Source organism: Sapajus apella, unplaced genomic scaffold (assembly GCF_009761245.1).
Source record: "Sapajus apella isolate SASKATOON/1434 unplaced genomic scaffold, GSC_monkey_1.0 scaffold52, whole genome shotgun sequence".
In the NCBI taxonomy this organism is placed as follows: Eukaryota; Metazoa; Chordata; class Mammalia; order Primates; family Cebidae; genus Sapajus; species Sapajus apella.
This window is the reverse complement of record NW_022436992.1, coordinates 11,040,268-11,065,753: the sequence shown is the minus strand read 5'-3', so window position 1 is coordinate 11,065,753 and position 25,486 is coordinate 11,040,268. Positions and strand designations below refer to the sequence as shown.

The following is a 25,486-nucleotide window of genomic DNA, read 5'->3' as shown; positions in this document are numbered from 1 at the left end:
TCGATCCTCCTGAGCTGCGGCTGGCCCCTACTGCTTAGAATCCTCGGTTCTTTGCAGGTCCTGGAAAAGGAAATGAAGGGGTCGTGCAATAGCTGAAAACCCGGGCAGCCCTTCCAGGCGCGACAACTGGGCGTCAAACTCTGGCAAAAAGTTTGCCCTTTGCCCCGGGTCCCTCACATCAGGTAGCACCGCAGGGACGGTACAGCCTGGAGAGGACTAATGAGATCGGGGAAGGACCCAAAGAAGTTGGGGAACTCCGACTCTTCTCAGTGTTTAAAAAGCAGAGGCCGTGCGCGGTGGCTCGCACCTGGAATTCCGGCACTTTGGGAGACCGAGGCGGTGGATCACGAGATCAGGAGTTGGAGACCAGCCTGGCCAATATGGTGAAACCCCCGTCTCTACTAAAAAAATGAAAATCTGCCCGGCGCGGTGGCGGGCGCCTCTAATCCCAGCTACTCGAGAGGCTGAGGCAGGGAAGCGCTTAAACCCGACCCCGGAGGCGGAGGTTGCAGTGAGCCAAGATCGCACCACTGCACTCTAGCCCACAGCAAGACTCCGTCTCAAAAAAAAAAAAAAAGGAAAAAAAAAAATGGAGAGGCGCCTCGGAAGGCCTGAGGGGTGAGGAGTCTAGCAGTGCGCCTGGAAATCAACGGCACTACGGGGTATCATCGCCCTGCCCCAGGGCTCCCGGTTCCGCCCCCTGCCGCCAAGCAAGGAATCCGGCGCTGCTGGTCCGGGCGTAGTATTTACGACAGTGCTGGCGTTTTCCGACCGGCCGCACAGCTGCTGACGCGTCGGGAGGCGGAGCCTAGGGAAGCGAATTCTCCTGGCGGCAGCTGTGCAGAGACGCTGTTGCTGTGACCCACCTGCCTCTTCCTCGGAGCGATGGCAGTGTCTGCCAGGTCCGCGCGGACCCCGCCCAGCTCAGGTAGGCTTAGGGCCTCGCCGTCCGGCAGAGAATACCGAGGAGCGCTGGTCTTAGAGGGGAGGTGGGTGGAGGACGCCCAGTGAGTCCTGGTTGCGGGGGTGGGGCTCCATGGGGAAAGGGGCGTGCTGTGACAGGTTGCAGCCTGCGGCTTCTGGATGATGATGACATTCGGGAGCACTTAACGGTTAGGGGGCTGTAGTCTGAGGAGTACTGGGACATTGGGGGATCTTGGAGGAGGGGCTGCACTGCAGGAATTTCTCTGTAGTCAGATCATTGAGCCAACCCAGGTGGGCGGAAGCTCTGGGCTGTTGGTGCTGTGATTTCTGTGATTTGAGGTGGAGCCCACTCCCGCACACACATGTTCTCTATTTGTTGGTTGCAGATAAAGTACAGAAAGACAAGGCTGAACAGATCTCAGGGCCCAGGCAGGGCAGCCGAATGGGGAAACTCTTGGGTTTTGAGTGGACAGATTTGTCCAGCTGGCGGAGGCTGGTGACCTTGCTGAATCGACCAATGGACCCTGCAAGCCTGGCTGTCTTTCGTTTTCTTTTTGGTGAGTCCAGTTTATGGGTGGGAGCAGTTTGGTTGGGGGTGGGAGAATGACAATCGTCAATTTTTCGGTTGCAAATAGACTTAGCTCCCTTTTCCTCAGAGCTGAATATATTGTATAAAAGAAGAGGTCTTTGTAACGTTTAGGATTAAACGTTACATGCTTTGTCTCCTCCCGTTAGGATTTACTTGGTGGCCGGAACTCCTTTTTTTTGAGACAGAGTTTCGCTCTCGTTGCCCAAGCTGGAGTGCAATGACGTGATCCCGGCTCGCTGCAACCTCCACCTCCTGGGTTCAAGCAATTCTCCCGCCTCAGCCTCCCAAGTAGCTGAAATTACAGGCTAGCCCCTTGCCACCCCCCCTTGGGTTTGTTTTTTTTCTTTTTTTTTTTTTTTTCTTTTTATTTTTGTATTTTTTAGTTTCACCACTTTGGCCAGGCTGGTCTCGAACTCCTGACCTCATGTGATCCACCCGCCTTGACCTCCCAAAGTACTAGGATTCCAGGTGTGAGCCATCGCGCCCGGCTAGAAATGCTTTGATCTGAGGCTATATGATAAGCAGAGGCAAGGCAGCAGTGACCCATTTCGCTTGTGGCATGAAGTTGCCCAGAGGACTCAGAGAAACAGAGCAAGGGGTCACAAGGACCATACATTTTGGCTGTGACTCCCTAATCAAGAGCTTCTTAACTCAGGCCACAGCATGGTGTGCTTGGAATGGTTTACAGATGTGCAGAGATATTAGACCCCTTAGCCCAGTAGTTCTCAACTGGAGACCGTTTTGCTCCCTGGGGGATGTGAAGCAATGTTTGGAGACATTTTTAGTTGTCCTAACTTGGGGGAGGAAGAATAGGTGGCTTCTGGCATCTGTATAGAGGTCAGGGATGCTCCTGAATGTCCTATGGTACATTGGCTAATCCTTCTCAATAAATAATTAACCAGCCCAAAATGTGACTAGTCCTGAGGTTGAGAAACCCTGCCTTATCTCAAGCTCGCTTCCTGATCTGAGTAGCCCCTTCTGTTTATCCCTGGCATGTTGATGAAATGCAACTGTTTTCTGGGTGTGCCAGGAAGCAAAAATGGTTGAGAAGCACTCCCAGAGCACTTTCTGAAGCTCAGTAGGATGGATCTTTCTAGCTGTCAAGACCTTATCAGTTTTTATAGAATTTTGTACATTTCTCTAATTTAATCCTCTCTGTAATCCTGTGACATAGTCCCCTCTCACAAATGGGGAATTAGTTAACTGAGCTGCAGGGGCTGTTCTAAAAGGCATAACTGACATAGCACTATGCAGAGTAGGCACTCAGAAATTAATGCTGAATAAATGGTAGAGCCAAGATTAGAAGTCTGACCCTGGAGCTGCACACTCTCAACTGTGTTCCACTGTATTCTACTGCTTCCTTATCTGAGATGACCTCCTCCCCTATTGCCTTCTTAGGGTTCTTGATGGTGCTAGACATTCCGCAGGAGCGGGGGCTCAGCTCCCTGGACCGAAAATACCTTGATGGGCTGGATGTGTGCCGCTTCCCCTTGCTGGATGCCCTACACCCACTGCCCCTTGACTGGATGTATCTTGTCTACACCATCATGTTTCTGGGTGAGGGGAATTGTGGGAGAGATGGAAATATTGACTGGCCTGCCAGAAACGCAGAAATAGAAGTATGCTGGTGAATAGTCAAAGTCTTTGGTGCCTTATTTCACTTCTGCTGTGATCAGTTTGATGCTGTTGACCTGTGTGTCACCTGAGCTGTGATCCCATAATTCTTTTTAAAATATTAAAATAACATTTAATTTTCATTTAGTTTTACCTGATTATACACTGTTTGATTTTTCTTAATGTCAACTGTATTCTACCCCAGGGAAACTGGGTCTGTGGTGACCTCTTGACTTCTTAATCCTCTCCCTACAAATCCTAGGAGCACTGGGCATGATGCTGGGCCTTTGCTACCGGATAAGCTGTGTGTTATTCCTGCTGCCATACTGGTATGTGTTTCTCCTGGACAAGACATCATGGAACAACCACTCCTATCTTTATGGGTTGTTGGCCTTTCAGCTGACATTCATGGATGCAAATCACTACTGGTATGAGTCTGGGGGACCAAAGGGGAGGGGTTGGCTGGGTCAGGATGGTTACCAGAGATAGGGGCCCGGTGAGGTTTTAGAATTTGTCTCAGTAAGGATATTTTCAGTCACACTTTGCAAAGTGTGGTTACAAGGTCACTTTGATCTGGGTGGATTTGGGAGGGGAAAAGGTCAACTAGTTGGAGTACTTAAGATGACAAAAAGCAAAATGGCTCCATCCCACCCCTTCATTCTTTCCATATCTCCCCAGGTGCCTTGATTTATTCACTCTTGTAATCCTCTTAGAGAGAAAAAGAGAATACCAAAGCCAAACATAGCTGTTTTCTGATACTTTAAGGATGGTTATATGGAAGAAGGAGTAGACTTTCTCTGTGTGAGCCCAGAAGGGCAGAGCTAGAGCCAAAAGTAGAAGTTGCTGTGAGGAAGAGATCATGTCAGGAGAACAGGGCCCACCAGGGCTGCTCACCATTGCTCTTCTAGGAGTAGGTAACCCTTCCCCATTTCTGGCTTAGGTGACCATCTCCCAGGGCAGGTGGAGAAGGGATTTGAAAACAAGGTGGCAGGGCAGGTGACCTTAAGGATTCTTTATATGTTGAGTGGGTGTCAATAAAATGAGTATGAGGGGGAAAAAATCTCAAACATTGAATTCATTAACAGTTATTACATTTTATTTTTCTTTTTATTTATTTATTTTTAAATAGAGATGGGGTCTTGCTTTGTTGCCCAGGCTGGTCTTGAACTTCTGGGCTCAAGTAGTCCTCTCCCATCCCAAAGTCCTGTGATTATAGGCATGAGCCACTGTGCCTAGCCTGTTAATACTCACATAAAAATACCCCTTTGGTAAAACTTGAAACTCATTCATAGTGGCCAGCTCTGATCACAGAGAATTAAGAGGCAGTTTTGACAGAATATTCTTGAAAAGTTCCGTTTTGGGGGTATATTTTTGAAATGACATCTTACTCTGTCACCCAGGCTAGAGTGCAGTGGCGTGATCATAGCTCACTGCAGCCTTGACCTTCTTGGGTTCAAGGGATCCTTCCATTCTCAGCCTCCTGAGAAGCTGGAACAACAGTGCCACCACACTCAGCTACTTTTAAAAAATTTTTGTAGAGACGGGATCTCACTGCGTTGCTTAGGCTAGTCAAAGGTTCCATTTTTATGACTTTATGCATTTTGAAAAAATCACGTCGTTTATTCAGGGGTTTCCACATGGCAGGCAGTATATTAAATATTTAGAATTTTTCCTCATTAAAACCCTATAAGGTTGATGGTGCTGTTCACATTTTATGTTTTTTGGGTTTTGTTTTTTAGAGTCAGGGTCTTGCTCTGTCACTGAGGCCATAGTGCAGCGGTGTAGTCATAGCTCACTGCAAACTCCAACTCCTGGGCTCTTGCTTTAGCTTCCTAAAATGTTGGGATTATAGGCGTGATCCACTGAGCCTGGCCTGTTCACATTTTAAAGATAAAGAACTAAGTCTTAGAGAAGTAAAGGATTTGCCTATGGTCAGCTAGCAGTTAAGAAACAGAAGTGGGCTGGGCATGGTGGCTCAAGCCTGTAATCCCAGCACTTTGGGAGGCCGAGGCGGGTGGATCACGAGGTCAAGAGATCGAGACCATCCTGGTCAACATGGTGAAACCCCGTCTCTACTAAAAATACAAAAAATTAGCTGGGCATGGTGGTGCGTGCCTGCAATCCCAGCTACTCAGGAGGCTGAGGCAGGAGAATTGCCTGAACCCAGGAGGCGGAGGTTGCGGTGAGCCGAGATCGCGCCATTGCACTCCAGCCTGGGTAACATGAGTGAAACTCCGTCTCGGAAAAAAAAAAAAAAAAGAAACAGAAGTGGGCCCCGGTGGCTCACACCTGTAATCCCAGCACTTTGGGAGGCCAAGGTGGGTGGATCACCTGAGCTCAGGAGTTTAAGACCAGCCTGGCCAACATGGTGTAACCCCATCTGTACTAAAAATACAAAATTAGCCAGGCATGGTGGCGGCATCTGTAATCCCAGCTACTTGGGAGGCTGAGGCAAGAGAATCACTTGAACCCAGGAGGCGGAGGTTGTAGTGAGCCGAGACGGTGCCATTGTACTCCAGCCTGGGCGACAAAGCGAGACACTCTCTTAAACACACACACACACACACACACACACACACACACACACACACAGCCTGGGCGACAAAGCGAGACACTCTCTTAAACACACATACACACACACACACACACACACACACAAACAAACAAACAAAACAAAAAAAACCAGAAGTGAGTCTAGGTGTTCTTGACTGTAGAGTCCAGTGCTCTTGACCACAGTATAAGCTGCCCCTTTCCCAGTTTCTACTTCTTGAAAACTTGTTTTGCTTCTGCTTCCCCAGAGAACATCTGGTGTTAGTAGCCTAGGTTTATCAGTTCTCTTCCAGAATACAGGCTGTTAGCAGGGGACCCTCTTGCACTGCATCCTGGCATTCAGATCTATGAAACGTCAGTTTATGTTGTATGTTACTCTGCTGTTGAGTGTTTTGATTTTTTTTTTAAAGATAATATACTGCATATTTATTTACATACACATAGCTTTTCAAACACTCCATCAAATTCCTTTCCTTTTTCAGTAATTTTCTAGCATTTAGTCCTTTTTTCCTGATTTGATCCATTAGAACAAATTCAGTTGTGATCTAACAGGAAATACTGAACTTTTTGCTGTTATAACTTAGTAGCAATATTTCTTCTATGACTTGTATAATCACATTAGAATTTGCTCATATAATTCTAAAAGGTCTCAGAATAGCCAGGGAGGGTATGGGAGATGTGCCCAGGATAGCTAAGATTATTGTATATTAAAGGAAAGATGGAGATGTAGCTGGACTAAGCAGCCCCCCTCAATGTTTACCTCCCTTGGTATAGGTCTGTGGATGGCCTGCTGAATGCCCGTAGGAGGAATGCCCACGTGCCCCTTTGGAACTATGCAGTGCTGCGTGGCCAGGTACAGCACTTTTGGACAGAGGGAGGAGCTCCTTGACAGCCACTGTGGTCAGCATGGTCATCCCACTGCCAGACTACACTCTCTGCTGCCTCCCTGGATCTTCTCTTTTTACCCTTTGCTGGAAAGCTAGGCTGGCTTTCTCATTTTTTCCAATCCCTTAATCCGTGAATTCTCTCATTTGTCATGGAAAGACTAGAGCTTTGTCCCTTCTAGATTGAAATCCTCATGACAAAGAGAAAGGATTAAGTCTGTGCTTTATGACTTCTTCCTTGGTGCCTGACACCGTGCTTGGCATTGGTTGGATTTCAGTAAGTGCTGGCTGGATGAGTGAATTCCTGAGATGAATGAATAGAAGATGGAGTCTATTCTTCCTTGGGCCCTGGACTCAGATGAACATTTATTTTATTTATTAAAAAACATATATATAAGTAGGTTATTTGGGCCAAGGATTGTAAGCTAGGAGCATGGATTCAAGTGGTCCTAACTATATGCTTCTTATTTTATTCTTGCCCATCTGTAGAAAAAATTCTTTTTTTGCTTGAACTTTGTTACATTTTGTTTTCAGATCTTCATTGTGTACTTCATTGCGGGTGTGAAAAAGCTGGATGCAGACTGGGTTGAAGGCTATTCCATGGAATATTTGTCCCGGCACTGGCTCTTCAGTCCCTTCAAGTGAGTGGCAGTCAGGGTGGAGGCCTCTTTGAGGCATGGGTACAGAGCAGGTGATTCATTTCTCTCAGTAATGGCAGCTGTTCCTACTTTGCCTGAATTTGCCACATGCCTTCCTTTGTCCACTCATCTCCCTATTCAGCAGAAGCAGAGTCAGTGGTGTCAAAAGATTGAGCCCTAGTTGCTCTTAGGAGATATATGGTATAGAGGGGCAAGAAAGGAAAACAAATTTAAAAAGGTAAGGAAAGAGCTAGAACTGGCTGACTTGGTGAGTGAGCCAGTGCCCCCAGCAGCTCCCTTCGGTGGTGCCCGTGTCCTTTCCTTGCCACTCTAGCCTGCTCTCAGACCGCTGCAGCTGGTATACTGAGAAGATGGGCACTGACTCTTCAGGCTCTGACAAAAAACATTATAACCGCTTCCACAAAACAAAGGGTCGCCTCTCTGATTTCTGTTTTCTTCCCATTTCTTCTTTACTCTTGTTTTACTGTATTCTTTCTTCTTCCCTGTTATTTTCCAGTTCCTGAAGTTTGACTTCATTATTATGTTAGCCAAGCATTCACCTTTTAAAGTTTCCTGTCACTCATGACCTCCATGGGGAACCTGCTTTCTACAACACACACATATCTCAGTGAAATTTTGTCCTAGGAGATCTGCCCTTGCTTATTACATAGGATATGTTGAAAAACATTGAACACCTAAAGTGTGTGAAAATGTAGAGGGGGCTGGGCATGGTGGCTCATGCCTGTAATCCTGGCACTTTGGGATGCTGGGGTGGGAGGATTGGTTGAGCCCAGGAGTTCAAGACCAGCCTGAGCAATATAAGACTCTGTCTCTACAAAAAAAATTTAAAAAACAGCTAGGCCTGGTGGCATGTTCCCGTGGTCTCAGCTACTTGGGAGGCTGAGGCAGGAGGATTGCTTGAGTCCAGAAGTTTGAGGCTCCAGTGAGCCATGATCATGCCACTGCCTTCCAGGATGCGTGATAGAGCGAAACTTTGTGTCAAAAAAAAAAAAAAAACACCTAGAGGGGTGTCTTCATGGGTGGATTATGTACCTTGTGCCTCTCCCCAGCCACTGGAGTAGCCAAGGCATGTTCATACTATGAATGTCCTTTGACTGCTGTGTTCTCCAGTGGGCTGGTGCTTGAACTTTCTCCATGTGTTTGCAGACTATTGTTGTCCGAGGAGCTGACTAGCCTGCTGGTCGTGCACTGGGGCGGGCTGCTGCTTGACCTCTCAGCTGGTTTCCTGCTCTTTTTTGATGCCTCAAGATCCATTGGCCTCTTCTTTGTGTCCTACTTCCACTGCATGAATTCCCAGCTTTTCAGCATTGGTCAGTACCTGTAGCCTGGCAGGAAACAGGAACCACAGTTTTGCAGGAAGGGACTAGCCAGAGCCATTAATTGGGAGTGGGAGAGGGTGGTGTGAGCAGGAGCTAAATTGAACCCAGGGCAGTCACTATGAAGTAGGAATAAATGGGGATAAGAGGATTGGGGCTTCTGGGCTCAGCAAGTTGTATAGTAAGGAATCTCCAGGAAGAACAAATATCTTATTACTTTCTGGGCAGGCATGGTGGCTCACACCTGTAATCCCAGCACTTTGGGAGGCCGAGGCAGGTGGATCACCTGAGGTCAGGAATTTGAGACCAGCCTGGCCAACATGGTGAAACCTGTCTCTACTAAAAATACAAAATTAGCTCAACGTGGTGGCGCATGCCTGTAATCCCAGCTACTTGGGAGACTGAGGCTGGAGAATGACTTGAACCCAGGATGTAGAGGCTCAAGCTGAGATTGTATCACTGCACTCCAGCCTGGGCGACAGAGCGAGATTCCATCTCAAAAAAAAAAAAAAACAAAAAGCTTTCCTTTCAGTGGAACACCTGGGAGAAGTCTCCTAAGGGAACAGGGTTGAAGAGGTCCAACCAGACTTCTGAAATATATATTTTCTCCCTGCGTTCCTAGGTATGTTCTCCTATGTCATGCTGGCCAGCAGCCCTCTCTTCTGCTCCCCTGAGTGGCCTCGGAGGCTGGTGTCCTACTGCCCCCAAAGGTTGCAAGAACTGCTGCCCCTCAAGGCAGCCCCTCAGCCTAGTGTTTCCTGTGTGTATAAGAGGAGCCGGGCCAAAGGTGGCCAGAAGCCAGGGCTGCGCCATCAGCTGGGAGCTGCCTTCACCCTACTGTACCTCCTAGAGCAGCTATTCCTGCCCTATTCTCATTTCCTCACCCAGGTTTGTAAGGGCTGTGGAGTATATGGCAAAGGCTGGACTTAGAAAGGAACAGATGACAGCAGTTGGGAAAGAATGGGGCTGGTTTTGCAGCCCCTTCTGGGGTTAGTGTGAGAAGCGTTGGGCTGATTCCCCTCTGCCCTGCTTTCCTAGGGCTATAACAACTGGACTAATGGGCTGTATGGTTATTCCTGGGACATGATGGTGCACTCCCGCTCCCACCAGCATGTGAAGATCACCTACCGTGATGGCCGCACCGGTGAACTGGGCTACCTTAACCCTGGGGTGAGACGTCTGATGCTGACAATTTAGTGTTCTTCAGATCCCCCTTGTGCTTTGGAGTCTGGTTTTGTCTTAAACACACCATAAAGCAAAACAAATTTGAGTTTGCTCTGCCTTTTCTCAAGAGCCAGATTGAACTATCTTTTGTGTGTGTTGAGTTAGGACAGTGTCATTCATTTTCTTGAACTGAGATTAGATTTAGGAAAAGTAAGCACCACTAGCCCAGCAAGGAAAAATTCATTCCCGAAGGCAAGTTCTATGTTTTCCTAGCCAGAATGGACAGCAGGCAGGGATCTCATTGTGCCACTGGCAGCGCATGACCTGTCTTGGAAGTTGATGATAATGAGGTGGGACTAATGTGGGGGTTTGGGGCAGGTATTCACACAGAGCCGGCGATGGAAGGATCACGCAGACATGCTGAAGCAATATGCCACTTGCCTGAGCCGCCTGCTTCCCAAGTATAATGTCACTGAGCCCCAGATCTACTTTGATATTTGGGTCTCCATCAATGACCGCTTCCAGCAGAGGTGGGCAAGGGGAGCAGAGAGTGGGAAAAAATGGAGCACAATTCTTTTTACCAAGATAAACAGCCCTTGCTCCCTGGTGTTGTCTTGCTTAAAAGGCTGTCCTTCCTCTAGTGCATGTCCCCATTGATCTGGTTGTGGGCATAGCTGGTTGCTTCCAGCAGGGGGCACCATCATCCAGGAGAAAAGTGAGTTGACTTTTTTTAGACACTGTTAACACAATACCTTCTCAGGTAGCCACTAACCCCCATTATCCCCAGTGCTCCAGATCTCTTCTGTCTTCTCTCTCTGCCCTGGACTGGCAATAACATGGCAACACAAGCCATTTCTTCTTCCTCTATTCCCTCTCCTTCAGAATAATGATGAAAGGGACAGAACCGGAAGTTCTGGTGGGTGGGTGACTGTGGTGTCCTTAGAACATGGTTTTCTTTCCTAAGGATTTTTGACCCTCGTGTGGACATCGTGCAGGCCGCTTGGTCCCCCTTTCAGCACACATCCTGGGTGCAACCACTCTTGATGGACCTGTCTCCTTGGAGGGCCAAGTTACAGGAAATCAAGAGCAGCCTGGACAACCACACTGAGGTGGTCTTCATTGCAGATTTCCCTGGTATGGAGCAAAGTGAGAAGAGGCTTTGCTGTCTTTCCTTCTGGCTGCCTTGGCCAGGGACATTCCGTGTGGTGGGAGGGGAGAAGGGAATGCTTTTGAAACCTAAGGGGATAATGGTGGTAAAGGTGTGTTGTCTCTGTTTTGGCTGGGAGTGAGTTCACTCTACCGTGGGGTGGGATGATGAACGCTGTTGGTCTGGCAGGACTGCACTTGGAGAATTTTGTGAGTGAAGACCTGGGCAACACTAGCATCCAGCTGTTGCAGGGGGAAGTGACTGTGGAGCTGGTGGCAGAACAGAAGAACCAGACTCTTCAAGAGGGAGAAAAAATGCAGGTATTTTGCTGGGATTAACAGCAGAAAGAGCTGAGTGTGGTGGCTCACACCAGTAATTCCAGCTACTTAGGAGGCTAAGGCAGGAAGCCAGGAATTTATAGTCAGCCTGAGCAACATAGTGAGACCCCATCTTTAACAATTTAAAAAACAATGGCAGAAAGCTTAGATGAGCAAGGTGCATTTATTATAGACTGAAAATATTTTACCATAGCAGTAATGCAGTGGAGCTCAAAAAAAAACAAAAACAAAAAAACAAGGGCCCCTGGGACTGTGAATAACCTCATCTAGGATTCTAGAGGTTAGTTACTTCTAATTCCAAAACAATTGAGTAGAAAGAAGCCAAGAGTCACAGAGTAGGGAGGCCACAGGCTGGCTAGAGAAAAGCTGGTGAAATTTATCCATTTCTTCTCCCTCATCAGTTGCCTGCTGGTGAGTACCATAAGGTATATACGACATCACCTAGTCCTTCTTGCTACATGTATGTCTATGTCAACACTACAGAGCTTACACTGGAGCAAGACCTAGCATATCTGCAAGAATTAAAGGAAAAGGTGGAGAATGGAAGTGGTAAGTATATGAACATTTGGCTAAGATAGCCCCTGGTTTCAAGAGGTCAGGGTTATGAATGAGGTTCCAGCCATTCAAGAATGAACTTGAAGTCTCTAGCTGGCAGAAGGGGAGTTCTAAGGGGAGAGAGTGATCCATCTCAGTGATTCCTTTTTTCTGTCTTCCGGGCAGAAACACGGCCTCTACCCCCAGAGCTGCAGCCTCTGTTGGAAGGGGAAGTAAAAGGCGGCCCTGAGCCAACACCTCTGGTTCAGACCTTTCTTAGACGCCAACAAAGGCTCCAGGAGATTGAACGCCGGCGAAATACTCCTTTCCATGAGCGATTCTTCCGCTTCTTGTTGCGAAAGCTCTATGTCTTTCGCCGCAGGTCAGTTTACCACAACATTTGTCTTTGCCATCATATGTTGGCAAGCTTGGTAACTTTCCTCTGGAGAGGGTAACACTAAAGACTCTTACACAAGAAACAACGGTTTAGCTCTAGATACCTTTTCCTGCCACTCTTCTTCCTAATTTACTGGAAGAATAAGTGGCCTATGTCTGATGGCCTGCTTTCTTGTTCTGCCTCAGCTTATCTCCAGCCTGTCTGTGGGCTGTTCCTACCCTATCCTAGAATCTTCTACCAGACTGTATAAAGAGTGGGGTACCAGGCTGGGCACGGTGTCTTATGCCTGCAATCCCAGCACTTTGGGATGCTGAGGTGGGCAGATCACTTGAGATCAGGAGTTCAAGATCACCTTGACCAACATGGAGAAACCTCATCTCTATTAAAAATACAAAATTAGCTGGGCATGGTGGTGCATGCCTGTAATCTCAGGTACTTGGAAGGCAGAGGCAGGAGAATCGCTTGAACTTAGGAGGCGGGGGTTGCGGTGAGCCAAGCTGGCGCCATTTCACTCCAGCCCAGGCAATAAGAGTGAAACTCCATCTCAAAAAAAAAAAAAAAGTGGGGTACCCTTCCCGCTGGGACATAGAGGGTCACTTGTGGGGAGATGCTCATATATGCCTGTGTTGGAGGAGCGAGGACCTGGTGCCTTAGAAGGGCTTTAGCTGAAATCCTAATGTTGAAACAGGAATTTGAACTGGCTCGGCTTTTTTCTGTTTTTCAGCTTCCTGATGACTTGTATCTCACTTCGAAATCTGATATTAGGCCGTCCTTCCCTGGAGCAGCTGGCCCAGGAGGTGACTTATGCAAACTGGAGACCCTTTGAGCCCGTTGGAGAACTGAGTCCCTCAAACATGGATTCTTCACATCCTAATCCTCCTGAATCAAATCCTGATCCTGTCCATTCAGAGCTCTGAAGGGAGCCAGATGTTGGGTGTAGATGTAGAAGCGGCTGGCCACAGACCCATTCTATACAATGGACATTTATTTGAAAATAATTCTCAAAATTTTTTTTACTTTTTTTTTTTTTGTTCTAAAGCTCTTTTTAATTCAGAGATGATAACTTAGAGGAACCAAGAAAATAAAGCAAATAAGATTAAACAACTCAAGATTGAGAGGCCAGGAGGAGGTTAGAAGCAATGTGAAACTGCCCTCCTAAGATGGTAAGAGTAAGGTTTAAAGTGGCTCTTTAGGGGCTGGGCATGGTGGCCTATACCTGTAATCCCAGCACTTTGGAAGCCTGAGGTGGGCAGATCACTTGAGGCCAGGAGTTCGAAACCAGCCTGGCCAACATGGCAAAACCCATCTCTACTAAAAATCCAAAAATTAGCCAGACATGGTGGTGGGAGCCTGTAATCCAGCAACTCAAGGGACTGAGGCATGAGAATCACTTGGGCCCAGGAGGTGGAGGTTGCAGTGAGATGAGGTCGAGCCACTGCATTCCAGCCTGGGCGATAGAGCAACACTCCATCTCAATAATAATAATAAAATGGCTCTTTGGGGGAAGCAATTTAATGTACCACGATGAAAATAATAGCTAACCGTTCCCAAGTGTTTGCTATGGGCTAGACACCATGTGAGCAATGTTTCCTTCATTACCACATTAGGCTGAGAGAGGCTGAAAATAATTTGCCCAAAGACATACAGCTAGTGAGGGATGGACTGATGAATTGACTTAAGGTCCTGTACCCTGCCACTTGTAATTTTCAGAATCACTGATAAATCTGAAATAATGTGGCTTAAAATGTGTCTTCTTAATCAGAAGTATGATTGGATGGTGGTCAGGTTGTAAATGCACATAATTTATCTTCATTGCAATTTTGGTTTCTTCTTTGTTCCTATTATCTACATACACACAGTAAGTTTTTCACTAGCAGTTATGAGATTAGTCAGAATAGCAGCATCAAAGTTAAATAAGGAAATCTAGATGATTGATAGATTTTCTCTAAAAATAAGCTTACTATTTGGTATTATTTTAGCCTTTAGTGAGCAGAAGGGGAGGTCAAGTAAGAATTAACCAAACTTAGTGAGAAATTAGGGAGTGCTTACAGACACTTTATAGGTTTGGGTGTACAAGGGTGATTCAGGAAGCTCCTCAGTTCAGTGAAAATTCAAAGGTTTACCACTGAGCCTAGGAGGTGAGAATGCAGAGCTATAAAAAAGGATCCCTGCTTTGGGAGCTCATGGTCTTGTAGCCGAGACTATGAGCTGGGATTACTAGGTGTGACCCTAGTAGGCTAGGTGTGAGCCACAGAGCCCAGCCAAATCTGTTTTTATCACTACCTAGATCTGTCAACCTTTATATTAGCATCTAATTAGGGATAGGCCAGAACAAGGAGTTGTCAAGCAGATTGGGCCCCACTTCGCTGAGGAGGCCAGTGGTAAATTGGCAGTCTCAGTAACTTCTTTGCAGGCTTCTCTTCCCATTCTTTCCCTCCCTTCCTTGGACAGTGTTCCCAGGGTTCTTTCCTAAGCAACTGCCTTTTGACTATACATGCTTCAGATGATTTTTGGCTACTCCAGAATTTTCCAGTGATGCTAGATTTCTTTCCTGTGTCCTAGACTTATAGGTCTAAGTTTCACCTTGATTTCACACATTGCTGTTAAGCTCAGTTCATCCTAAACTTACATGCATCCCCAACTCAGTCTTGCTTATTCTTTATTGAATGGCTCCACTCTATACCTTAACCAAGCTGTTATCATTAGGTCGTCAGCTTTGACTCTTCCCTTTTCCTTACATTTCTTACAGTTGCCAAGTCCCATCAATTTTACCTCCTGGATATCTCTTAAATCTTTTTTTTTTTTTTTTTTTTTTTTGATGGAATCTCGCTGTCGCCGAGGCTGGAGTGCAGTGGTGCGATTTCAGCTCACTGCAACCTCCTCCGCCTCCCAGGTTCAAGCATTGAATCTTTGTAAAGACAGGGTTTCACTCTTATCACCCAGGCTGGAGTTCAATGGTGCTATCTTGGCTAACTGCAGCCTCCCAGGTTTAAGCGATTCTCCCACCTCAGCCTTCCACGTAGCTGGGACTACAGGTGTATTTTTAGTAGAGACGGTGTTTCACCATGTTGGCCAGGCTGGTCTGAAACTCCTGACCTAAAGTGATCCACCCGCCTTGACCTCCCAAAGTGCTGGGATTACTAGGTGTGACCCTAGTAGGCTAGGTGTGAGCCACAGAGCCCGGCCAAATCTGTTTTTATCACTGCCTAGATCTGTCAACCTTTATATTAGCATCTAATTAGGGATAGGCCAGGACTAGGAGTTATCAAGCAGATTGGGCCCCCCTTGGCTGAGGAGGCCAAGTGGGGCTTGGTGGAAAATCCCTTATTCATTCAAGGTATTGTATGGGCAAGAAATGGCTATGACATAGGATCCCCTGATTATTTTGTAAGAATGGGGGTGGGGACCCAGCGCTTTGGCAGGCCGAGATGGGCGGATCACAAGGTCAGGAGATCGAGACCATCCTGGCCAACATGGTAAAACCCCGTCTCTACTAAAAATACAAAAATTAGCTGGGTGTGGTGGCATGCACTGGTAGTTCCAGCTACTTGGGAGGCTGAAGCAGGAGAATCACTTGAACTCAGGAGGTGGAGATTGCAGTGAGCTGAGATCACACCACTGCACTCCAGCCTGGGCAACAGAGTGAAACTCTGTCTTTAAAAAAAAAAAAAAAAAACAAAGGCCAGGTGTGGTGGCTCACCTGTAACCCCAGCTCTTTGGAAGGCTGAGGTGGATTACCTGAGGTCAAGAGTTCAAGACCAGCCTGACCGACATGGGAAAAACCCTGTCTCTACTAAAAATACAAAATTAGCTGGGCGTGGTGGTGTAAATGCACAAAAAGTAATTTATCTTCATGCGTATAATCCCAACTAGTCGGGAGGCTGAAGAAGGAGAATCTCTTGAATCCGGGAGGTGGAGGTTGCAGTGAGCCAAGATTGTGCCATTGCACTCCAGCCTGGCAACAGAGTGAAACTCCATCTCAAAAAACCAGTAAAATAAGAATGGAGGTGGGAGTGACACTGATTTTTAATCCTTTTGCAGATCTTTTCTCATAGTAACACAATAGAAGATACACTGGCACTGTGTTTGCCAAGCTCACTGTACCTACTTGACTGGTAATAAAAGTCCCAAGAGTTCTTTGGGAGGAGACACTTGCAAAAGTATTTTTCTTAATAGGACAAGGAAAATGCCTTCCTCAAACTGTTAGTACAACTACCACCTCTCTGACCAGTTTTTCCAAGGAAAATGTTGGGATATGGTGAGGTGGAAAGAATAAGTGATTATGTAAATACTGGTAATAAAAGCTGTTCATCAGTGGGATAGAGTTGGGTTGCAAATGTAGCCAATCTAAAAATGGGCTATCAAAGGCCTTTTATCCAAAAGGCTTTAGTATTCTTCCTCCTCATTCTACCCTGAGCATTTGGATCTTTGCCCCGATGGGTATCCATCCCCTTTGAAACTTTTTAGAAAGGCAGATTATATAGACTTTTCAACCTAAATAAGACATTCCCTTAAGTCATACTTGATGCTTTGATTCTTAACTATTTATAATCACCCTTATTCCTTTTTATGCTTTCACTCCTTTGGCTCTGTTCCCCGTGGCCTGCTTAGTGTTCATCCACCACCTTCATTATTACCTTTAAGATACTTTTTTTTCCCCCAGGCTGGGCAGGACAACACTATATTCCCCAAGTTCCTTGAAGACTGGGGAATCTTCATTTACTTAGCAGATACTAAACATAACCTTAAAGCAGTTACTTTTTGAAAACTTCTCTGATGCTACTCTACCAACTTAGAAGCACTTATTGATGCTTGTTACCCTAATTTAGCCAATATGGTTATCTGCAATGTATTGGCATCTAAGAACTCCTTTATGAAAGATTGTTCTGGAGCTTTCAATATGCAAAATTCAGGTTCTCAAGTTGGAACAAGGCTAATTGGTACATCTGCATAGGATTTAACCTTACCCTCCCCCTACTTCCCAACATACTTTGAGATGGTCTCACTTTGTTACCCAGGTTGGAGTGCAGTGGTGCTCTCAGCTCACTGCAACCTCCACCTCCTAGGTTCAAGCGACTCTAAGCCTCCCTAGTAGTTGACATTACAGGCACCTGCCACCACACCCAGCCTAGATTCCAAGTTTTTAAGCCTCCGTCCTAACGGCCATAAGCAAGCATTTCTTGCTTTACATTTGTAGAACAAGAGTAAAGCTGGACCACCATTCAAATGCCACAAGAAATGTATTCCAAGTGGCTACTGTCTATGTGGCTCCTAGGCTCAAGACCAGCATGGTCTACGGATTTTCTACACCTGTGAAATGAAATTAACCCTTTGCAAATTTATAGCATTTTCACCGTAACAAATTTCATTTGTATATTTGTCTCTGCAAGATAGACTAGAAATCACATTTTACAACTTCCCAAACGGGAACATGAAACTATAGCCCTTAACACTTCATTATTTTAATAAAATGTATGTCAATTAGGCTTAAATTGCCAGGACTGGATGGATATTTCTTCTTCCAGGCTAATACCTTTAGTGGCTTTTGTGTCTTCAATGGTTTGAAGCCCTGAATCTTAGTCGAAAACTTGGAAATGCCATTGAATGGCTACTGCATTAAGGACATATGAATCTTGGCCTGAGTCTCCTAGGAGTATTCAAATCTTGCTCTTACTGCATTGTAAGCCTTTAAATGCCTACACAGTGGGTCTAGGGATTGAGGTGATTTTCCTAAATGATGGCTAAGATTACAATTCAGGGTTAAAGGTACACATATAATATTCTCAGGTCATACAATTTCATTCTTTTAACAGGCAATCTCACAGTCACCCAGGCTAGAGTACAGTGGCTTGATAATGGTTCACTACAGCCTCCGACTCCTATGTTCACGTGGTCTTACTTCAGCCTTCGGCAGTGTTGGGATTATGGGGCATGTACTATCACACCTGGGCCCAAAGCACTTTAACAATAATGAAAGAGAGACACAGCTAAGGTAGAACCTAGCATTTTATTTAGATCTTCATTAAACTGTTGGAATTGAGAACCAGACATACGTAATAAACCTCCAAAAATAGATCCTGAAAGGCACTTTCTGCTTAGGGCAAGCTGTCATGGAATAAGCATGTAAACAAGCTGGCTTCTCTGTACCACACCAGCCAAGTCAGCTTTCTCCATGGCCAGCCGCACCAGCTCTGCCCTCCCTTCTGTTAACACCAGCCAGACCCCCTGTAGGTCTAACCCAAGGTTTTTCTGTAGGACACCTTGGCCTACCTGGGAATGCTGGAAACATGTTAAAGGAATCATGGTGTTGAGAGAGAAAAAAAAAAATCTTTTAAAAGCTGCCATCTGAGGTGATGGCTTCTCTGTACTTACGCCATACCCCAGAATACAATAAATAAGCAATTAGAAAACGTTCAAGTATGAAGGGATTTCCTCCTCCCCGCCAAAAGCACTGCTCTCTGAAGGAAGCTGGTTTCTCTGTAGCTACACCAGCTGTTCAGAAAGCTCATTGGACCTGGTTTTGAAAATAAAACAAAGTTAAAACCCTGGGAGGAGTTATTGTGCAGTGTGGAGTACTCAGGCTTTCTTATAAAGAAAAAAAAAAGTTATCTGGTACCAAAGTGTGCAACCTACAGACCCTCAGGTACTGCCCTGTGACTTCTCTGTATGACATCACAAGGCTGCCAAGTGCCTGTTTTTCTAGAACTAGGAGTTGGTGAGGTTTGGCTAGTGCTGAAACCATGCATAGGATTGGTTTACTAAATTAAAACCTTATTACGTACGTCCTCCAAAAGACAGCTGAGAGTGGAGAGATTTTGATTTGGTGCTGTTAGAGGTGGCAATTAAGAGCATAAGCACCAGGGAGATGGTTTAATGGTAACTGCCTTTTTTTGATGTCAGGCTAGAGCTCCAACTGGGAACTTGCGTTACATGCAAGATTGATTGGATAGGGAACACTCCCTGACAAAGAGCTACATAATTAGAAATGGATCAAGTTACAGGGAGGATAAGGGGAAGGCTTCACATTCATAATAGAGCTCAAGACATTACAAATTCATGCTGACAGGGCTGTGGCATTGCCAGACAGAGGCTATAAGTGGAACTACAAGTACTTTACGTGCACATTACAAGGACATTTTCAGCATCTGGTGGGAAAGTCAATGCAATTAGGACTTTGGAGCGTTGGGTGATAGGGCACAAAGGTTCAATTTCAAAGCATTATTTACTACAGTGTTGTTTCTAGGCAGTTACATGGATCACCTATGCTCACTAAATTCATTATAATGGTGAACAAAACACCTAGGGACAGAATAGCAAGCCCAACTTACAGTCCCCCACAAAAGCTAAAATTCATGTCATTGACTAGAGTGACTGCAACTGTCAGGAGCTGAAAGAGGACAGAAAAATTTAGGAAGGAGGGCCCTTTCCCTCAGAGCTTGAAGGCTTCTCTGTAGCCTACGCCAACAAGTCTGGGGAAAAAAGGCTAACACTTTCAATATTTAAGCTTTTTGGGCACTTCCCATGGGAAGCTGTCCCTACCAAAGTGGCCATAGGCTGCAGTCCTCTGATAAATTGGCTTCTTCAGATCCAGATCCCTGGAATATACAAGTCCGTAACTTAATATGTAGCATTAAATTAAAATAAAGCAAAACAATCAGCAAGACTCATTTTCAAGGGCTCTGGCAAATGAGTTCTCTGGGATATGCTAGGAAAAAAATTTGTGGCAAAAGTGTTACTTCCCTGGTGTCCAAACTCCTTGCACAGTCCTTATTAGTAACTATAGTTGTTTTTCCATCCCTGGCTCAACAAACGTGAAAACTTCATTATTCTGAGAAATTTCAATTGTCAAAAAGCTCATCTGAGATCACAGAATACTTACCAAGGTCCCCACTGCCCACACCCTACACCATGGTTTTTACATTATAACAAGCCTTGAGCATCCCACTTTAGATTTCTTAATGGTAAACACCCTTAGGTAAGAGCACAAAGCTCAAATATCAAAACTGGAAGATTCTCTAGGGTGGTTAGCCTAAGCCATGGAGCACCATAATTTAAAATTTCTCAACTAAGGCAGCAATTCAACACTGTTCTAGGAATTAAAATATATTCCCATTTGAGAAGTCTTCCTTCACACCTTCACCTCCTCAGACTCAAGTATATATACACATACCCACACCCTCAATACTTGACTAGCAACAGGCTTTACCATCTTTACCTGACAATGACCCCAGGGCGGAGATCGAAATTCTTCTTCACAATCTCTAATAGCTCTCTCTCACTCTTCTGAGAGGTACCATAATGGAAAATGGAGATAGATAATGGATGAGAAACTCCAATAGCGTAAGAGACCTAAAAAGGATTCAAATGTCCTAAGAATCAGTGATTGAAAAGACCCCCACACTTGTGTAATACATTGGTATAAAACAAGTAGTTAAGTAGATTACTACTGAATACCCCCCCACTTACATGACTTTAAATCGCTCCTGTTATTTAAGAGTACATACCTGAACAAGAACCCTCCGGCACAGACCTCCTTTAACAAGGGATTTTGCCACCCAACGAGCAGCATAAGCAGCTGAACGGTCGACCTTGGTATAATCCTTTCCTGAAAAGGCACCTCCTCCATGAGCACCCCAACCACCATAAGTGTCCACAATGATTTTCCGTCCAGTCAAACCAGCATCACCCTGAAATTACAGGATTTAAGTTACTTTATGCCTACTGCCTTCCAAGAAGTGGATTAGGTTGCCTATTCTGAATTCACCCGCAAATATCCTCCGACGATTCACATGTAGGTTTCAGAAAGCCTAGAAAAAATGCAGTAGCCAAATTTTTAAGTAACCATCAAAAATCCAGAAAAAATGCAACAAAATGACATTACCTGAGGCCCACCAATAACAAATCTGCCACTTGGCTGTAGGTGGTAGATTGTATCCTCATCAAGGTATTTTGCAGGCACAACGGCTTTGATGACTTTCTCCTTTAGGGCATCCCTCATCTCATCAAGACAAACCTCTTCATCATGCTGAACAGATATAACAATTGTGTGGACTCTGATGGGAAGCACAGCACCTCGATCCTGCATATACTGCACAGTAACCTTGAAGACAACACAGATTATCAGAATAGTCTACCAACCAAAAGCTTTGTATTCATTTATCTGAGTTACAATACAGTAAAACAAATGCGATTTTTTTCAGTTAGCTATTATCAAAAGTATGGATCTTCTACACTGATATAATAAATGAAACAACCAAGCTTTATAATCACTTACTTGAGTTTTAGAATCAGGGCGTAACCAAGGCAAAGTGCCATTACGGCGTAGTTCTGCCAGTTTGGCATTAAGCTTGTGTGCCAAGACAATAGTTAAAGGCATACACTCCTCAGTTTCATCAGTGGCATAGCCAAACATCAAGCCCTAAAGAAGGAAAAGTCATCAATGTGATCAAGCTCCAGAATTTCATGTTAGAAGAGATTAAAACAGCCTCTACACCAAGATACCTGGTCTCCAGCACCAATGTCTTCCTCATTTCTGTCAAGATGAACACCTTGGGCAATATCTGGTGACTGTTGCTCCAAGGCTACCAGCACATTACAAGTTTTGTAGTCAAACCCTATAAGCAAAAAACAAAACGTCTTGTTTAGGTCATAGCAGTATCTATTTACAGCAATTATTTTGAATTCTAAACACTGAAGAAATCAAATATACCTAAACCATCAGACCTTTTAGAGAATGAACAGAATAGAGCTTAAGAGTATAGTAAAACACAGGAGTTCAGGATTAGCAGGAACATTCTAGGAGTTTCTTCAAATCTCACTAGCTGCTATCTAGAAAAAATGAGCAGAACTATTAACACAAACCTTTGGAAGAATCATCATATCCAATGTGCTTAACAGCTTCACGAACCACTTTCTGGTAGTCAACAGCAGCTCTGGATGTAATTTCCCCAGCAAGAAGGATCATTCCAGTTTTAGCAACAGTTTCTAATAAAAAGAGATTCAACTCAAACATCAATTTTATAAAAATAATTTTTATGCTACCTTTCTACCAGTTGATAAGCAAGCACATTATCAACCTACCACAAGCAACTTTGGCATCAGGATCCTGTTGAAGGTGGGCATCAAGGACAGCATCACTTATCTGATCACAAATCTTATCTGGAAGAGAGAAATTCCGGGTCAATTTCTTTAAACAAAGAATGTATTTGGTCAAGCTCCCTCCCTGCAACGATCAAATGTTTAATACACCTTAATTCATTGTATACGCACTTTACCCCTAAATTTCAAAGTTTGCATTATAAATCTAACCACCCACCAGAAAGATGAACCGTTAGTCCAATCTCTTAAAAAACAGCATTTGTCCTACACATCATAATCATTCCGTAACTGTACCAAACCCCTGTGCACCTGGGGGTCTGGTAGAACTGAGGCCACAGGTAGGCCAGTCTCCCTAATCTTAAGGAGCACTAATTATAATGAGCAACAAGAGAATTTAATTAAACAATTAAAGGAAAAGCAGTCTGTGACTAAAACGGCAATTATTTGATTTCGTTAGGAATTGCGCAGGGAACAAAAGCTTAACAGTGTAGAAAATGCTTAAACATATTCCGAATCCTTAACCAACTTCCCCCTGCTCTGTCATTAGAAGGGAGAAGGAACAAATATCCCTCTACTCAAAGTTCATTTATTTGAATTTTCATAACCACCCAAAATAGAATCCAAATATAACGTGTAAGTCAGACTAGAGGATCAAGACTCGGTCTACTAGTAACTGGTTTAACAGCTGACCTTCAGCACCCACCAATATCCTGGGTTTTGTCCTCATACCACTAAGTTACTTGCGGGATTTCATCATAGGCACAGTAGACTGACTAGACGGTAAAGCCACCAGACTAGATAGCTACTGCGGTCATCCTAAGGGCAGAAACAGCCTAAAGAGCCAAATAATCATCTTTACTAGCCAATATGTTCAGGCTGAGATTTTCAGTTCCTGGAAACAGCTTTACTCCTTCACGTGCCAATTGATCCCCATTATGGCGGTTGAGCGGACAAAGCCTCAAGTGAGGTAAAACCCTGCCTAACGGTAAGCACCAAAGACTTTAAAAGGGAACCCAAAGCAACGGCAGCTCCTTATTCATGCTTCCCATCCTTTTTACACGGGGTCCAAATAAGGACTGCCTTCTCGGACATGCGCTATATTTAGTCGGAGGCCGTCACCTTGAAGACAAGGCCATATCCGCCGAAGGGCATGTGCGTATTCTCCAGCGTGTGGTCAAGACCTAACCACGGAGGCAGTGCAGCCAGACGATGTCGCGAGGCATAGGCCACCCACCCCCCCCTCAAACCGGGCACCCGGGCTGCCCACGGCTCCCCCTTGCCCAGATGCCACATGCGGCAAACACGTGGTCACCGCTGCAATGCGGGGCGCGCGCTCCCGAGGGCCGGACGCGAGCACGCGGGGCGGGTCGCCCACTCCAGGTTTGTCAGACGGCAGGGCCGGGAGGGGTTAACAGTGCCCTCCCTCCCCGGCCAGAACACACCAGCGGCCTCGGCCCCCGCCCTTCTCGTTTTCTGGAACCTTCCGCATGCCGAGGCGCGCGGCCGAATGGGAGTAGGGTGGAGAAGGGAGAAGAGGAAGGGGAGGGGGAAGAGGAGCGGCGGCCACGCGCCCGGCCTTGGAGGCGCCACGAGGAAAGCGTACGGTCACCGCTCTTCCCACCACCAGGCGGACGAGGACGACCCGCGCGGGCCCCACCACCAGCCGGCCGCGGCCGGCCGGACCTCGGCGCTGCCCTCTGCCCTGCCCCACGCTTCGCTCCAGGCCGTCCCCTCACCTGGGTGGCCTTCCCCCACCGACTCTGAAGTGAAGAGGAACGTGCCCTCCTCGATGAACGCCTCGTGGAAGCCGTTGAGCTGCCCGTTCATGTTGGTGTCGGTGAGTGGAAGTGGCGTTGAGAAGAACAGCGGCGAGGCGGCGGCTGCGAAATGCGCAAGCTGTGGACAGCGTCCTACTCGGAGCAGGCGGGCGGCGCGGAGCGAACGAGGCGGCGGGCGGCGCGGCCCGCTATTTATAGAGCAGCGCCCGCGCGCGCCCGGCTCGGGTCCCGCCCCTCGGCGCCGCGCGCCAATGCACCACTCGCACGGGGGTTGGGGAGGAAGGGCAGCGTGCCCCACGGAGGCCGGGCTGAACCATTCTGCGCGGCCGCGGGAGGGGCCGAGACGGCCCGGCCCTTCGGAGACCGTTTAGCCATCTTCAGCAGCCAGAGCCTAGGGAAAGTGCAGATGCGAGGAGATTGAGGGTTGTGCCCTTCCATGTTCGATGTGGGAGGAAAAGCGACTGGGGCTTGCTGGACTCGCTCCCCTGTGCTGTGACATGGCACCTCCCTTCCGACCGTTGGCTGGGATATCTGTCCCGGAGGTCGCGTCCCCCGGCGGAGGCGGCGGGAATTGCAGAGATTTTGTGGTCCTGCTGGGGTCTTTCCGGCCGCCCCGCCTCTAGATGCCTGGTGACGGGAGCCAGTGGCGGTCGGCCATGTGAAGGTGGCCATCTTGGCCGGCCACCGAGGGCTCCTCACGGCCTTCACCCGGCGTTCCCGCCCGGCTCGCTGCTGGAGCCGGGAAATCTGAGGGGCGCCGGCCCACCTTCTAGTCGTTTCCTGGTGAATGGCTCTGCTGAAGATGGCCGGAAAGCAGATTAATGAGGGTGTGCCATCGATTTAAACAATCGCCCTCCTCCCCGCTCCCCCGCGCTAAAGTTTCTGAGGAACCCCTACCCTTCGTGCTTCGTGGACTTAAAGTGGAGGCTGCGCTCCAGCCTTTCCCCCAGAGAGAAAGGAGGCTGCTCCCAAAGCCGTCCTTGCCCTGTGGCCTTCCTGTGCCTTTGAAGGGGGGGTGGAAATCGATGTTTCAATTCTCTGCTTGGGAGAATATGGAACGAAGATTTCTTTTTTGGTGGGTGAGGACCATTCATTCCCTTGAATATGCTTAGGCAGATCTCTCGACAGCGTGGAATAGGCTGCTTCATGAAGCTTTCACTTTAAAATGCCCTCCTGCGTTTGTCCCAGTTTTGCCCAATAAAGGAATTATAGACAGAGGGAAAAAGAGCAAAACAAAACTTGAGCCGGCAAGGAGTAGGGAGTCAGGAACTGATGTCGAGGAGTCCCGTTCGAAGGGAGCCCGCATTGGGGGCCGGGGTCTCGATGCAGGTCTGGTCAGGGGCTGGTGGCCTGGTGGCCCTGAGCGGAGCGCAGAACAAGAACGCCAGGTTTAATGACGTTCTCAGGGAACAGCCTGCTCTTAGCATGGGCTGCACTTTACGCTGGGGAGGTGGAGACCCCTAGTAACAGCCTCCAGCTGCATACTGCCCGGAG

The 25,486-nt window shown here is 46.7% G+C and overlaps 2 protein-coding genes across 6 annotated transcripts; one reads left to right on the top strand and one right to left on the bottom strand.

Moving 5' to 3' along the window:
• Positions 1–770: 770 nt before the first annotated feature.
• GGCX (gamma-glutamyl carboxylase) lies at positions 771–13,934 on the top strand. 5 transcript variants are annotated; one of them, XM_032243544.1, is made up of 15 exons: positions 771–928; positions 1,311–1,481; positions 2,912–3,070; positions 3,390–3,555; positions 6,452–6,530; positions 7,096–7,202; positions 8,367–8,530; positions 9,159–9,424; positions 9,575–9,706; positions 10,079–10,230; positions 10,665–10,834; positions 10,989–11,167; positions 11,587–11,596; positions 11,906–12,101; positions 12,841–13,225. In XM_032243544.1, the coding sequence occupies exons 1-15, from the start codon at positions 886–888 to the stop codon at positions 13,031–13,033; spliced, it is 2,187 nt and encodes a 728-aa protein (XP_032099435.1). In that variant the 5' UTR covers positions 771–885; the 3' UTR covers positions 13,034–13,225. The 5 variants fall into 5 exon arrangements, with proteins under 5 accessions (XP_032099435.1, XP_032099432.1, XP_032099433.1 ...); XM_032243541.1 differs by having other exon boundaries at positions 774–928; positions 11,587–11,734; positions 12,841–13,934; XM_032243542.1 differs by having other exon boundaries at positions 801–928; positions 11,037–11,167; positions 11,587–11,734; positions 12,841–13,934.
• A 4,170-nt stretch (positions 13,935–18,104) lies between these two features.
• Positions 18,105–25,308, bottom strand: MAT2A (methionine adenosyltransferase 2A). The gene is made up of 9 exons (XM_032243547.1): positions 23,951–25,308; positions 22,197–22,274; positions 21,978–22,100; positions 21,618–21,730; positions 21,391–21,534; positions 20,998–21,216; positions 20,621–20,803; positions 20,332–20,465; positions 18,105–19,711 (listed from the first exon to the last, which is right to left on the bottom strand). Exons 1-9 carry the CDS (start codon positions 24,039–24,041, stop codon positions 19,609–19,611), a joined length of 1,188 nt encoding a protein of 395 aa, XP_032099438.1. The 5' UTR covers positions 24,042–25,308; the 3' UTR covers positions 18,105–19,608.
• Between the last annotated feature and the right edge of the window lie 178 nt (positions 25,309–25,486).